This window comes from Leishmania braziliensis, chromosome 23 (genome assembly GCF_000002845.2).
Source record: "Leishmania braziliensis MHOM/BR/75/M2904 complete genome, chromosome 23".
Lineage (NCBI taxonomy): Eukaryota > Euglenozoa > Kinetoplastea > Trypanosomatida > Trypanosomatidae > Leishmania > Leishmania braziliensis.
Window position 1 is genome coordinate 587,037 of NC_009315.2, and position 15,928 is coordinate 602,964.

Below are 15,928 nucleotides of genomic sequence, written 5' to 3' on the forward strand. Positions count from 1 at the left end.
TTCTCTCTTCCATACTTTTCCTTTTCTGGTTCATTATTTAATTTGCCGTCACGGCGTGACTGCTGCATCCACCCATAATTCACTGAGCTGTGTAGGCTCTTCCTTTCACCCTCTCCTTCTATCCAGGTGTTGTGCGTCCCCTCCCTTGCCTCACCTCCTGCTGCGCATGCGTGCCTCGCGCTTCCGGCCCTTGGAGCGACGGCCCTGTCATCGCCATTTTGTACTCGCGTAAGCAGGCGCCATGTACATGCAGGTGGTCACCATCGAACACTCGTTGGAGCGACCGCAGGCGGAGCTGGGTGATGTGGTGCTGTCGCCCATTTTTCACCGTATATCGGCGCGCTGCCCAGTGCTGCACCTCTTTGGCTACGCGCACATTCCTTTGGATGTCTCTCCCACCATAGTCAACACCTCGGCGCTGGCGGCGTCGACAGAGTCCCGCCACGCACGCAGCAGCGTACCAGAGAACCGACTCGGCTGCAATACAGAAATCACGGCTGCCGCTACCCCTGATCCCTTGTCTCACAGAGGCAGTGCGGGTATTTTGCGTCGCAGCCGGGCCACTCAACTTGGGGGCCGCTGAGTCGGCCCCCCGACTACGGCGCAACGGGATGATGCCTCGCCATCTCCGAAGAGAATCATGTGTACTTGGGATGCTGCTGGACATCACAACAGGGATGCCACGACCGGGGCGGTAGCGCAGCACTGCGATACACCATCTTCATCTTCTCTACCTTCTTGTACTCTCCACGCGGCTACGAGTGCCCGCGGCGACGAGGGCCACCCGCTAAACTACACAGCCGGGAGCCTTCGTCGATCAACCCCTTGGTGTAAGCGCTACTCGCAACGCCGCGCCTGCCTTCATGTGCACGGGGTGTACCCCTCGCTGCTGCTCCCCCAGTACGACCGCAACGTCTCTGCCGAGCAGCTGGCGGCGCAGCTCGAGGCCGTCGCGCTGCGCATTTTCGCGCGACAGGGCACCTTCGTGCCGGGCCAACAGCTGGTGCACAACATCCGCATTGTCCGCCGTTTCAACGTGTACGGCTACCGGCCCCACGCACACGCTTTTTACGAGGTGGAGCTCATCGACCCCGACTTGCTGCCAAGGGTTGTGGGTGTGCTGCAGAACTCGACGGAGGTTGGTGGGCGGCAGTGGCAGCTGTACGATGCGCACCATGGATATCACATGCAGTTTATGGTGCGGTGGCGCGTGAACGGCGTGGCACCATTTCTCCTGCCAGTTGAACGGTGCCATGTGCGGCTGCCAACCGTTCTCGAGCTCTCGGAGAACCCGTCTATCCTGTCGGCGTCTCTTTACACGGCGGGTGGGCTGCAGGTTCTGCGGCGTCGCTGCAGTGATGATAGCGACGCCGCGAAGCGAGAGCTGAGGGAGAAGGACGAGGAGGAGCACAAGGACTCGGGTGTCATGTCTGCGCAGCGGTCTCAGCTCCTCTTTCGCCGGCGCTGGCGACCTGATGAGTTGGATCGATTCACTACGGCTGAGGTGGAGCTGGACGTCGCTGGCGTCGATCTGCTTGACCACTCCTCCGCATTGGAGGAGGTGGCTGACGGTGCAGCAGCAGCAGCTGTGAAGGGGCGACGAAGGACCGTGACAGCCGGCGACAACCTCAGCTACACACGCCGCATCATACGACACTACTTCAGGGAACATGGAATGCCGGACGCCTTGCGCGTTGCAGACACCATCGTGATGGAGCACCATCAGCGGGAGTGCGCACATTTAACGGCTGCCGTGTCACGGCAGCGAACTTCGCCATTGACTGCCACAGCTGCAGCCGCAGCCGTGCCGGGGTCAAAGGAAGGGGAGGAGCGGCAGCAGAGGCGTTGCAGCAGCGTGATGCAGCTCCAGCGCGGCGATCCAACAGTGCGGTGGCTACGGCAGCGTATGCTAGCATACTTGGCGGAGAGGGCGGAGCTCAATTCCGAAGTCACTGCCGCGCGTGTTGCTTCTTCTTCTCCCAAAACAGAAAACGGTGGCGAAGCTTCCACCTCCATGCATCTCGCCAAGACCAATGCTACCGCGACTTGGGCGTTGCCGCTCTCCTCCACTGCCTTTCGTGTTGGCAGCGCTGCAAAGCTGCAAGAGCAGCCTGCCATTCGTCAGTCGCTCCTTGCCGAGTACCGCCAACCTGGCGGTGCCACTACAGTGCCGAGTCGACAGGGCTACCGACGCGGGGCCACAGATGCGGTGACCACTCACGCGTACACAGACGCTCATATTGTCGTACGGTCGTCGTGTACGCACGTTCCCAATCCAGCAGCAGCCGTCGCTGGCGGAGATGCACTGTACGTTGGCTTCAGCCCAGAGAGTCTGCAGCTTTCTGTATCTCAAGGGCACGCTCGGTTACAGCAGCCACAGCCAGCAGCAGCGCCAGGGAATGCCGTGGCGCAGTCTGTCTCCTCTTCCTCACATCTTTCCTTCTTCGACAAAATTTCGCCCACCACCTACGCCGATGTTGTGGCTGCGCCGACACAGGACTTGCTGATGGCGCTGGCGCAGCCAAGCACACCCCCGGTACCGTCTCAGACGAGTGCAACTACCACCTCCGTCGCAGCAGCGGCCACTACAACACCGCGAGGGAGCTCACTGAAGGAGGAGGAGGCAAGCGAGGTGGGCTTCAGGGTCATGCGGTCGGCGCAGGAGAGAAATCGTGAAGTGGTGAGCAACGCGGACGTGACTTTGGCGTGTGCAGCTTCTGCCGCGCCGACCGCTGCAACGTCGGCGCCTGCGGGCTCCTCGTGGTCGTCTGCGTCGTCGCTCTCCTCCACTGTGTCCTCTTCCAGCGGAAGAGCCTCTCTGGATGACGACGGCGGCTGGGTGGGCCATTGCGGGGGCGTTGGCCCGTCCTTTCTTCGTTCCTCAGCGGCACAGCCCCATCAGAGAGCGCAGGAGAAGCCGCGCTCCGCGGCATTTGTCCCTGCTGCAGTTGTAAGCGATGCGCCGGCGCAGCGGCTGCTGCGGTCATCTGTTTGCCCTTCTCCGAGAGCCAATAAATGTCAGCATGACGACTTGGCATTCGATGCTCTGGACAGCGTCGATACGGAGGTGATAAGGCGATCGGTCGCTGCCTCACAAGAAGATGGGTCACTTCTGCCACTAGAGAGCGACACCAGCAACACGGCATCGGATGAGCTGGTGAGTACGAAGGACGGCCTCACTCCAGAAGGCCAGCGTCGCTGCGCTGGCGTCGCTGCGACTGCATCGCTGGTTGCTATGCAGTCGCCCCATCTCCTTCCCACGCGCCATGGCTTCGTGGTGGGGGACTGTGTAGCTTTCGTCTGCGTGCGCGACGTCGCGTCTTTCTGTCACCTCGGCGAGGTTCTGGCCGTGGCCCGTGTCGCGGCGTTGGCGACGGAGATGGCAGAGCTGCAGTGGCTGCTGCGCTTGAGTGAGACGCACTTGGCTGCCGAGGAACATACGCTGGTACGCCGAGGTTCGTGGCTGCGAGCACAACGTCCGTCCGCCACCGCTACCGCTAGCACGGCGTCCTCGATGAGGGACCACCATAGCCACACTGCCGGAGCTGCACACCCCGTGCAGCTGGGGGAAATGGTGCTTGGCGACGTTCGCGATAGCGTTCCCATCTCGATTCTGGAGGGAGACGTACGAGCTGCTCTCACTTACGCGGCTGCTCCTTCCGCCCCAACGCAGCGACTTCCTGCGGGAGAAGCCGCAGCATCTGCGGCGTGTGTTCTGGGTGTGAAGACTATAGGCTTAACAGCGCGCGAGACAGGGCCTGAGGAGCGAAGCGTGTCGCGGCAACCAAGACCGCGTCGTCCTTTAGACGATGCGGCTGCTGAGGTGCAGGTTTGGAGGGCTCACTGCTTCACCACTGTGGCGGCGTATCAGAGCGCAGCAGGACCACCTCATGGCGGGCATTGGCCCCACACCGACTACCCCAGCTGCAGCTCGCTTCCTCTGCTACGAGTTCTTTGCCGCTACGCGTACCATGCCGAAGCGCGGGTGCTGACTGGCGTCTCCCCGGATGTGTTCACGTCAGGCGCGCAGATGTCCGCCGTTGATAAACGTCCTCGACCTCCCTCACAGCGCATCTCATCGCGTGGTGGAAAACAACTGGAGAGCGGCGAGAGGACGACTGATACCACCCCGGTGCACCGCTCGTCGTACGTACGCGCCTCATTATCTCGCGTGTGCTTTTCCCAGCCGCAGCTTCTGCTCTCTTCAGGTACCCCACTAGCGCACTCGAAAGCGGCGGTGGCGTCACTCACATCCGCACAGGTACCCTCCTCCCCCTCTGTGGAGCCACCTGCGACGTTCGCCATGGCGCCGAGGCGAGAGTCAAGTGAGGATGGAGGCGAGGACACGTTGTTGTTCCCCAGCAGCTCTGCTTCAGCTGGCAGCAGTCGAGGCGATCACAGAGATGCGCCTAAACGCCGAGAAGTGGTAACGCCGCCTTGCGCCACGCGTTCAGCACTACCGGACCTCACGCCGATGTCAGGGGAGGCACCTCTGCAGAGTCCCTCCGAGGCCTCCAGTGCACTTCCTTCACCCTCAGCTTCAGCACAACCGCCCCAACACGCCGCCGACGCAGAGTCGGCGCCCGTCATTGAACGCCCCTGGCGAGTCTCATTGGCGCGGACGCCGCCGCCCGACTTTGCTGTTGGCAGTATTCGCGTTCAGCGCAGTGTACAGGCGGCCCATCGCCTCGCTAACCACTCATTCATCTCGGAGAAGCAAGTGCGATGGCGCCGACGTGGTGCCCGCTGGACAAGTGATAAACACAACGGCGGCGCCGTGACAGACACCGCGGCAGCCGGTGCCGCCAAGGTGGAGGCAGCAGCAGCGTCGCAGCTGCCGTTTTCCAACGTGATTGCTGACGCTGACGGCGACGGTGATGAGGAGCAGCCGCTTGGTGCAACAGTAAGCATTGACTCGGCGGTAGCTGATGCAGATGGCGGGGACACTGTAGCGGGTATAGGGGGTCGAGGTACAACGGAGGTCGTGGTGGCGTCGGCAGCTTCGTCTTGCGTGCGCAGCAGCTCTGCGGCACCGCTGGGGTCGCTCATAACCTCCTCTCTTACGTTCTCCCAGTTGTCCTCGTCATCGGTGGAAGCCGTTCGCGAGGTGACGACTTCGCAGCGCGGCTTCCTCGACTTCCTGCAGGCAAGGAGGCACCTTGATGAGGGAGCTGTGCGCACGACGTTGCTGCAGCATCGAGGCCACCTGGACTGCATTGTGGATGGCATGACACGCTGCTTTGCAGTGACCACATGTGGACGATACGGTTCGTTCCGCTCACGATGGAGCGGTAGTGATGACTCGCGCGTGCGCGTCTCTGCTGTCACGTGGCCGTGGACGGCATCAACAGAGGTAACGCCGAAGGATGGGGCACTGGCTCCCCCTCGGTATGAGACGGTGGCGTCGTTCCCCGCCCCTCCAGCTAGCATCACCGGGGTGGCGCGTAGTGCGAAGGCTGCGTCAGCTACCTTGCGAGCAGCGTCCGCAGACCACGGCCCCAAGCACCTCACTCGCTCGCTGGTGAGCAGGCGCACGTCTGTCAACCACGTCCCCGCTCTGTCTCTCTCCGCTACACAGCAGCCGCAGCACTACCTGCAGTGCACCTTGCGTGCGCTCTACGTTGAGGTGCTGCTGCACCGTCGCCCGGGAGAAGCGCTGGTTTCGACGAGTGAGGTACTCGCGGTGGGACTGGGACAAGCCACCACGGCCACCAACAGCACCATCGCTGTTCGGGTGCTCTGCGTGAAAGCTGCAATGCGTAGCTCCGGTGTTAGTGCGGCACACCCGGCTGCTGCGTCATCTGCTTGGGGCTCGCTTCCGTCCACTGCTGGAAGTACACCAGCTCTCGTTGGACTCACTGGGGCGGTGCAGGTGGTGACAGTGCCAGACGAGGCGGCGCTCCTCGCGCGCGTGCGTGACGAGATCCTCACGTACGACCCCGACATCTTAATCTCTTGGGACGGCTTTAAGTACGGTCTTGGACACTTGGCGCTGCGCTACCGGGCGGTGCTTCAGCGCAACCTGGCCTCTGACTTGTCCCGCGTGCTGCGGCATCATAGCTATCATCAGCTCAATGCAGATGGCGTGTGGCGCCCTGCGGCTGCCGCGTCAGCGTCGGGTGGGAACGGTGGCGCCGACAGCGGCGTGGCCGAGCCCGTTTACCCTTCAATGTCGGAAGAAGGGTTAGCAGAGATCTGTCGAGGGGCCGCAGAGGCCGGCGAGGTTGCCGCAGCAAAGTGTCGCCCATTGCCACCCGCTTCCGACGCAGCTTCTCTCTTCGCGATTGGCGACGACAGCAGCGGCGGGAGTGTGTATGCGCAACAGCCCCTACAAAATGCCATCGCGATGGCTGCGCACTCCTCGACATTACCTAGCGCTGCTGCTTCTGCATCCTCCGCTGCCCTGCTGAATGACTTGGATGAAGACGGCGAGAGCATGGATGATAGTGGCGCAGACGATGCGGGTGCCAAGGGTGGCGTGTGTGGCCGCAGAGACAGTGTCTTAGTGAGGCAGACTGCTGAGCTCAGCGGAAGACGCGTAATTCACTGGGCGCACACCGGCTTACGGCGGAATGGGCAGTCACCAATGCTGGCGCGGCCGCGTGCAGAAGTCGACCTCAGCGCCGCAGCGTCAACATCGACGCCGCCAGCGCCAGCAGCGGCGGCGGCTGACAAGTACGCGAAGCGGTTTGGCGCCAGCATGCACGTGGTGGGGCGCATTTGCATGAGCCTCGGCAAGGACCTGCGCAAGTACATCAAGATGCCGAGCTACTCCCTCCCAATGGTGCACGTTGAGCTGCTGGGGCAACCATTGCCGTACTTTACAGACAGCTATCTCTCCGAGCTCTTCCTGACACCGCAGTGCACCGATGCCCCCGTCGGAGGCGAGCGGCATACAGCGCTGCGCTACCTCGCTTCACGCGTCGCCGCACTGCACCGAATCGCGTGCAAGCTGCACTGGTTCACGAAGTTGCTGGAGTTCTCGCGGATGTACGGTGTCCTAACCAAGGAGGTCATCTCCCGAGGCAGCCAGTTCCGCGTGGAGGCTACCTTTCTTCGCCTTGCTCAGCCTCTTGGGTACGCCATGTTGTCACCATCGCTGAGTCAGGTGCATCGCCAGCCCCGCATCGAGTGCATCCCGTTGGTGATGCAGCCCAAGTCAGACCTGTACCGCCATGACCCCGTGGTAGTGCTAGACTTCCGCAGCTTGTACCCGAGCGTCATCATCGCCTACAACCTCTGTTACTCCACGTGCCTCGGCATGGTGCAGCCACAGTCGCATGGGCGTCTCGGGGTGCTGCCGCGGTTCAAGCAAAGCGACGCTACGCTGGCGGAGCTGCTATCCGATGACGGCGCTCAGCACGATGGTGTCGTCTTCACCCTCAACGGTGCTATGTTTGTCCCCCCCAGCACACGAGTCGGCTTGCTGCCGCAGATGATGAAGGCCGTGCTGGACGCGCGGTTCGAGGTACAAGCGGCGCTAAAGCACATTGCCGCGCCGTTAGAAGATATGGCAATGGAGCAGCGCCTGCAGGAGCAGCAGCTCGCTCTAAAGATGCTAGCAAACGTGACCTATGGGTACACCGCAGCGTCGTACACGGGCCGCATGCCGTGTGTCGACTTGGCTGAGGCGATCGTGTCGCTGGGCCGGCAGACGCTGGAGCGCGCCATTGCTCTCATCCACAGCACTCCGGCATGGAGGGCCGAGGTGGTCTACGGCGACACGGACAGCTTGTTTGTGCGGCTTTCCGGCCGGACCAAGACGGACGCCTTTCGCATTGGTCAGGAGATAGCCGATGCCGTCACCCAGTCGAACCCGACGCCGATACGACTGCAGCTCGAGAAGGTGCTGCTGCCGTGCTTATTGCTCGTGAAGAAGCGGTACGCCGGGTACATGTGGAGCTCACCGACGCAAGCTGCCCCAACGTTCTTGGCGAAAGGGATTGAGACGGTGCGACGCGATCAGTGCCCCGCCACGGCGCTACTTGTAGAGCGACTTCTGCGGCTGCTTTTCGACGGCGCTAGTGCGACGGCGCTGCGGCGATCGTACTACGCGGCGGTGGAACGGCTCCAGTCTGGGGCGGCAAACCCGATCCAGTGCATCTTCCGCCGTGGAGTGAGGTTGGGCCGGTACAGGGACTCGGGTGACGCACACCTACCGCTGGCCGCCCGCGTGGCCTTGGAGCAGATGGAGAAGGACGTCACACAGACGCCGTACTGGGGAGAGCGACTGCCGTACGTGGTGGTGCGGTCCACCACCGCCAAAAAGCTCGCGGACAAGGTGCTTCATCCGGAGCGCCTTCTTCAGATTGACGACACCCACAGCCTGGACGCGACTTACTACATTGTGCGCCACATAAACAGCGCGCTAGACCGCCTGTTCTACCTTGTCGGCATCAGCTTTGCGGAGTGGTATGGGGCAATGCCTCGACGGCGCACCGCGCACGCGGCACTGCTAAGCTTGCCGATCTTCATGGCAGCGCAGCAGCGACAGCAGCAGTTGCAGGGCGTGATGTCACCTGATGGGTGTGCTGCTTCCCCCTTCTTCTCTTCCGCTACCCCGAGCGCCGCTCTTAGCCCACAAAGCCAGCAAGTGCGCTTGGAGAAGCTCGAATCATTGATGAAGGAACTCCACCACCCCCACAGCAGCCCAGGCTTGTTGTCCTCTCTCGTCGGCGGCGGTGTTTCCGCAGCGGCGACGACGGCAGCAGCAGCGGAGGTGATCAGCGACGGTGATGATCAGAGTGGCGAGGTGGTGCAGCTAAGTGAGGTGGAGGACCTCACCCACTCCTCGATACAAGAGGTAATCGACGTAGACCAGTTGGCGACGCAGCGCAGCTGTCGCCCGTCGTCATCCTTGACGGACGCTGTGTCACCGCCACTCGAGCTCTTTCTGAAACCTGGCCAAACTGCCTCCCGCTCTGGGAGGCGGAATCAGTGGCGCACCGTCACTCTTGACAGCTTCTACCCGCGCACACTCTGTGTGGTCTGCGAAAAAGAGGCTGTCAGCCTGGCTGACATCTCTCGACAGCAGGCCGTGCTGATGCACGTCGGAGTGGGCGGATTCGACGCAGCCGCGAGCGGCAGACTTTGCCCTGCTTTTCCCTGTGCATCGGCCACTGCAGCACCCCCAGCGCCCCTGCCTCCCCCCCTCCTCTTCCCACCCATCTGCACGCGATGCTGGAGCGAGCCGCTGTCGCTTTACCTCCGCGTACAGCAGCAGTGCTGTTCTATTAGCCAGCAGATGAACGCGCTGCAAGGGCTCTGTGCGCGGTGCATCAGCAGTGGCGGTGACGCCGGCGATACCGCAGCAGACGAGTACAAGCTCGCCATCGCAGACATGGAGGATATGGATGACTTCTGCATGTCTGCGTTAATGCGGCGCCGTGCCTTTCCAAGGCACGCGTACGAGGGCGTCGATGGTAGTACGCCACGCCACGTGCTGGCTGCTGTGGAGCTGTCCGCCGAAGGTGTGCCACGTGGGTGCGTGTCGGTCGACTGCGCGATTGGATTTGAGAAGAAGTGGGTGGCGGCACAGCAGACGCAGTGGCAGTCCCTGCAACTGTTCCTGAAGATGGCTTTGTAAGTGAAGGGGGATGCAACTGCGAGCAGTGAAGCGCCTCTGCTGGCGAAAGGGTACGCGCGGTCAGCGCGATGGTTGGCGGCGTTGCCTCTGCTTCGCATCTTCGTCAAGCACGGAAGCTTTAGTATATGTGGAGAGAGGGGGTGAGAGAGAGGCATGCGCACCTGCCGCGCTGGTGGAACTTCCTGGGCTGAATTCCTTCGGCGGTCCTCCTGCTGAGCGTCTCTCTATTCATTTGGCTCATCGGTGCATGTTGCCGCCGTGCCTTGGCGGTCTTCAGAGGCGTGCCTCCGACTGGTGCACGCGGGCTATGCAGGCCTTCCTTCACCGCGACCTCTCCGCCCGGGCAGCCACACGTGCCACGCTGCGTGAGGTGCGCGAGCACAAATGTGCAGCTTTTCTACATCTTCATGTCGTTGCCCCCCCCCCCCCCCCTCCCCCTCGCCTCCCTCCCCTTCTATTTTCCATGGCTCTGTACCTCTCACCTACACCCCACGCTGCCAGTTTACCACGCTACCACTGGCCTCTTGTCACCCGACCGCCTCGCCCCTAGCTCATCTGCACCGCTGCGTGCACCCACAGCAGCATTTCTGTCTGTCTCACTGCACCAAGACAGAGGACATGCTCCAGCCACGGACCCACGGCGGGTGGCGTGTCGCGCGCCGGTACACATGCCTCAATGCGGTCATCAACTGCATCTTTTTCGTGGAGCCATCGACGCTGTCTTTCTCGGCGATGCGTCTTCCAAGCCGGGCTTCAGCATCGCTGCTCGTCGTTGGACTACGTGGTAGCAACACTTGTAGTCACAACACGCTCCATACTGCCACGCTGCGCGAATCAGTGCGGCGTTGCCAGACCAAAGCCGCCGACACAGCCTCGACAACAACTAGCAGCATCGCCCCGCTCGACTCGGCATCGTTCCTATCCGCGCTCTTAGAGCCTGAGAGAACGGTGTCGCTCGAGGACACGACGCGTACCTACGCGACAATGGACGTGGTGGAGCGGTGCGACGTGTACGACCCAAGTTTGCCAAACGTGGCATCACCGTCTCCGTCAACGGTGGGGCACGGTGTTGCGCAGTGGGAGCTGGACGGCGAGTCCGCCGAGAGTACCACAACGGCACCTGCGTATCCCCTGCGTGCCGCGCACGCTCAGGGGCGACTCTGGTCGCACTTTGTGGGAGCGCAAAAGACGGCAGTGGAGGGGGGCTTGAGCGAGAGCGCCGCCGAGCCGCCGGCGTGGTTTGTACAGCTCTGCAGGGACCTGTACTTCCGCACCGACAGCACTGTGGCGGACAAGCGAGTCGCTGACAACTTTGACGTGGTCACGCAGGCAAGCGATCTTCTGGCTGACCAAGCGGCAGCGGAGGCGGCTGGGAGTTCGGGAAGCCGCAGCGGGGTGACGCCGCCACTGGCTGGCGTGTTTTCTACTGCCACGTCGGCTCAGCGCGCTGACGACTCGCTGGAAGTGGATCCCTACACGTGGCTGCCGTTCGATCTGCTTGACGTGAAGGACTACGGCGTGGGGCCGTACGAGTTTCCGCCCACGGCGACGTACACGCTGGAGCAGCGGGTGAATCTGTGCCTTGGTCAGCCGGACAAGGAGTACGTGCACTTCTGTAGCACCTACTGCTTCCCTCAGCGCTGGCAGATCCCGACCTCGATGGGCACGCAGCCGGCGCGACTGCTGGTCGACCCGTCGTGCCCCACGCCGGTGGTCTTTCTACAACTCTCCCCAGACTTTCCGCCTGTAATGTGGTTGCCCATGAAGCCCTCCGTAGCCGCCATCCGCGGCGTGCTCAGCAGCTTTGCGACACAAGCGTTCTTGCATCGCGAGGAACAACATGCCGTGTTCGCACAGCGGTACGAGACGGCGAAACGGGTCATGGAGCTGCAGCAGCTGCCCACCACGCAAGAGGGGGATGTACTGCGCTTCATGGCGTACGAGGCACGTAACCTCCCGTACCTCGACGCCCCGCTGCGCGAGTACCCAAATCAACAAGAGTTTTTTCTCGGCGAGTACGACGACCCTGAGCGGCTGCTCGAGCACTTCGACCTCTGCCCTTTCGTTTTCGCCATCTCTCATCTCCGAACCGTGACGGACTTGCATGCCGAGCACATGACTCCGACGATCGAGGGCGCCGGCGTAGCGCCGTCCCTCTTCCGCTGTATCTTCTCGAAGGCCCTAATTCAGATCTCCGTGCACCTCTCGGCGGAGGTGAAGCTGCCACCGCAGGACCCAGAGGCCTTCCACTTTATGTGGAAGGACTCTCAGGTGGTGCCTAAGATGAAGATCCCCGTCTTCGCGCGCGTGTTGTGGCCGGACAACCGTAACCTCTGTGGCGGTGGCCTTCTAGCTCGCCGCTTCAACAAGCTCTTCGGCACCGAGTTCGCCTCTGACACGCCGGTGGATGCTATTCTCAGTGTCTACTATGTGATGCAGTGGGCGCAAAGGGTTCCGGACCTGCTGGGGGTGGCCGGTATGCGGCAGCGCGTGGCGGAGCTGGAGGCGGCGGCACACCTTCCCGAGCCGGCCAAGCTGTACCCTGGTACCCGCGAGATCCCCAACCCGGAGTACACGGCCTCGGAGCGGCTGGGGATGCACATCCAGTACTTGAGTCACCTAGGCGATCCGCAGGTGCTGGAGACCATCCAGGCGCTGCTGCCGACGGCCTCCGCGCCGGTGCGGATGGGTTGCGCCAAGGCGGCACTGATTGCCGGAGACCGAGAGCTATTCCGTCACATCGTCTCCAGTGAGCCGCCAGGCCGTACGCAGCACTACATGACGAAGCTTGTTGTGAAGCGTAAGACACGTGACCTCGTCGATCCAGAGCCGCGGCTGCTGGAGGATCAGTACGAGTTTGCCGCCCCGCTGTGGACGAAGCGGGGGACGCGTATTGACCGCAACACGCTGGAGGGGGCAGTTGATGCAGCTCGGCTGCTGCGGTAGCTCGAGCCGCGCCTCAAGTAGGAGCTACCACACCCCGGTGCACCCAATCCCCTCCCCATAATCACAGAGCAAGAGGAGGAGCCACTGACACACGCCAATTAAGTGCGTAAGGGCGCGTGCCCTTCATGCGTGCCGCGGCTAGACAAGCAGGCCAACCAAGAGAAACGAAGTCAAATACACTGCGCACAGCCTCCGTGTTTGGAGGGGGGCGCCTCGCAGCCATCATCACCTACGAAGTGAAAAGGAAAAGGCACGAGCTGAGCAATACACCTCGTACTCCGCCATGCGCTGTCCACATGTGTGCCTCTTTCGCACCGCACGCCTGTGTGTGTGTGTCGGGGAGAGTGTTCAGCGACCCAGCACGGTGGCGGGGGGAGGGAGGGATGGAGGGAGCCGGTTGCTGCATGGAGAGACAAGCGAATCCCCCCACGCATGCGTGAGTGGGCCGCGGACTCTGACCTTGTCGCCCCCCTCTCTTTCTCTCTCTCTGTGTTGGAGTCGATTGGGACTCAAGTTGGCTCGGGTCATCATCCTCTTTTCCCCGCCGTCGCTCGCACTCTTCATCCCTCTTTTCTCACTCCCCCTCCTTTCTCTCGCACAAACGCTTGACACACCGATGGCGGTGAACCGCTGCTCACTCATGCATTCTCGTGCTCATCACTGCTTCCGCCCTTGCTCATTAGCGCAGACACCGACCCCACCTACCCTCAACAGCCGCGGCAGCACCGCTTTAGCCCGCTACTGCGGCTGCGGCTTTCTTCCCTCCTTCTGCTCGGGGTGTTGCCTTCTTCGTGCTTTTCCTTACTTCCCCCCGCTCTCTCAAGATCGTTAAGTGCGCCAGTGTGGTGAAGGGCACTCTCTGTCTCTCTCTCTCTGTGTAGGTGGGGGGATATAGCGCTCCTCTCCCTTTCCATCTACCTGTGCTTGACGCTATTTCGCCTCTCAGATGTCTGACCACGGCGGCATCGACGAGGCAGCCTGCAAGCGCTTGCGGGTTGAGGGGTCGTCCCCCTCTCCTCCGACTCCTGCAGCACAGCTTCTTCCCTGTGACGCAACACACGACGTCAAGTCAGCAGCGACCGCCAGCCATGCCCTGGTATCCTTGACGCCCTCTCATAAGGAGGCCCGCTTCGAGGGCCGCTGCATGCCGCCGTCCTTCCACTCGCTTCTCGGAGACTACGAGGTGCCAGGAGAGGCGAAGGATGTGGAAGAGCTCGTTGGTGGTCACGAGGACTTCAGCGACCTCCCCGTGGCCCGCCGCGAGGCCCTCCTGCAGTCCGTACGTACGCTAGTAAAGAAGGCGGCCGGGACCACCTCAGCGAATCAGCTCGAGCACCTGCGAGTGAAGGCGTCACGCCTGCACGGCTTCAAAGACACGGCGCGCAAGTCAGAGCTAACGGCGGCCTACAGGCAGCTCGTCCGCGAGGGAGCCATTTGCGAGAGCGCCGTTGTCGAGGCGCTGCTCACGCGCAAAAAGGGGCGGTCACACAGCGGGGTGCTCGTGGTGACCGTGTTCATGGGCCCTGGCGAGTTCAGCTGCCCCAAGGATTGCCACTACTGCCCCAACCAACCGGGTATCGCACGCAGCTACCTGCTGAAGGAGCCGGGCGTGCTGCGCGGCTTCCGCAACGGCTGGGATCCCATCAGCCAGTTCTACGACCGCGCCAGCGCACTGGAGAACAACGGTCACGTCGTGGACAAGATCGAGCTCATCATCCTTGGCGGAACCTTTTCTTTCTACCCCCAGCGCTACTCCGAGGAGTTTATGACGGCATCCTTCTACGCCGCTAACACGTACTACGATTCAGCGCCGCTGCGCCCGATGCGCAGCTTGGCGGAGGAGCTGACGCTGAACGAGAACGCGCGATGCCGCATCATCGGCATCACAGTGGAGACGCGGCCCGACTACATCAGCGCACACGAGCTGCGCCGTTTCCGCTCTCTCGGTGTAACACGCGTGCAACTCGGCATCCAGCACCTTGATGATGACATTCTGAACATCATCAATCGCGACTGCCCTACGGCGAAGACCGTTGTTGCGATTCAGCGGCTCCTGGACGCTGGGTTCAAGGTGGACGCTCACTGGATGCCTGACCTGCCAGGGAGCAGCTTCGAGAAGGACATGGAGCTCTTCGAGACGCTCTTCTCTGCTGAAAATGAGTCGTTTCAGGTCGATCAATGGAAGGTGTACCCGACCGCCACGGTACCCTTCACCAAAATCAGTGAGTGGTACGAGCAGGGGCAGTACAAGCCCTATGCGGAGCTGGACAACGGTGCCTACATGGTGAAGTTACTGGTCTACATCATGGCGAACTGTCCGTACCGCATCCGCCTGAACCGTATTATCCGAGATATCCCGACAACGTACATCAAGGGCGGAGAGAAGCGGTGCAACCTGCGCCAGGTGATCGAGGCAGAGATGCGCACACAACACATCCGATGCAAGGACATCCGCGAGCGCGAATGCAAGGGCAACCCGATCGACCGGGCCAACACGCACCTTTTCATCGACGAGTTCCGCGCCAGCGAGGGGACGGAGTTCTACCTCTCCGTGGAGAACAAAGATCGCACGCAGCTGTACGGGCATCTTCGCCTGCGACTACGTGACGACGCTGCGAGGGAGGAGAGCAACATCCTGCCGGTGCTCCGTGGCTGTGCTCTCATTCGCGAGCTGCACACGTATGGCAAGCTCATCGCTGTCAGTCAGCAGAATACTGGGCACGAGACACAGCACGTTGGCGTCGGGACGCAGCTCATGCGGGAGGCCGAGCGCATCGCCAAGGAGCGTGGCTACCGTCGCATGGCCGTGATTGCCGGCGTTGGGGTACGCCGCTACTACGCGAAACTTGGTTATTGGCTCGAGGACACGTACATGGTGAAGATACTTGATGATCAGACGAGTGCCATCACGGAGGAGCAGGTAGTGCAGGACGACGACAACGAGAACTCGGTGTACAGCGGTTTTCTGAGCACCATCAAGTCTCTCTTTGGGCTCCAGTAGACAGCGCCCACAGAGGGAATCCATGTAGGCGGGGGGTGGGTGAGCTCAGTGTCGGCAGCACATCCAACGGCTGACTTCCCTCTTTCTCCCCCTACCTGCTTACTGGTCTTGGTCGTCTCTGCTATCGAACCTGATGCGGCGCGCACTGGCACAAGTTATCTCTACTGTTCTGCGGTCTCCCCCCACCGCCTGCTGTCCTCGAGGTTGCTGTGCTTCCTTTCCTTCTCCCGCTGTTGTCTTGTACCTCATTCTCCCTGCCCCTTTATGTATATCCGTGCGCCGACGTGCTTGCGCCATCGCCTCCTCTCTCTCTCTCTCTGTGGGTCTTTTTCAATTTTGACGGTCTAAGATGAGCGAATCATCATCGAGTAAAGCGCTGTCATACCGCTAACGGT

At 61.8% G+C, this 15,928-nt stretch overlaps 3 protein-coding genes across 3 annotated transcripts; all 3 read left to right on the forward strand.

Annotated features, from left to right (window-relative positions):
- Positions 1 to 640: 640 nt before the first annotated feature.
- Positions 641 to 9,586, forward strand: LBRM_23_1450 (putative DNA polymerase zeta catalytic subunit; the record flags this gene model as incomplete). Its single annotated transcript, XM_001565167.2, has 1 exon — positions 641 to 9,586. The coding sequence occupies one exon, from the start codon at positions 641 to 643 to the stop codon at positions 9,584 to 9,586; it is 8,946 nt and encodes a 2,981-aa protein (XP_001565217.2).
- Positions 9,587 to 10,204: 618 nt separating this feature from the next.
- Positions 10,205 to 12,532, forward strand: LBRM_23_1460 (conserved hypothetical protein; the record flags this gene model as incomplete). Its single annotated transcript, XM_001565168.1, has 1 exon — positions 10,205 to 12,532. The coding sequence occupies one exon, from the start codon at positions 10,205 to 10,207 to the stop codon at positions 12,530 to 12,532; it is 2,328 nt and encodes a 775-aa protein (XP_001565218.1).
- A 1,144-nt stretch (positions 12,533 to 13,676) lies between these two features.
- LBRM_23_1470 (acetyltransferase-like protein) lies at positions 13,677 to 15,533 on the forward strand (the record flags this gene model as incomplete). Its single annotated transcript, XM_001565169.1, has 1 exon — positions 13,677 to 15,533. One exon carries the CDS (start codon positions 13,677 to 13,679, stop codon positions 15,531 to 15,533), a length of 1,857 nt encoding a protein of 618 aa, XP_001565219.1.
- Positions 15,534 to 15,928: the final 395 nt, after the last annotated feature.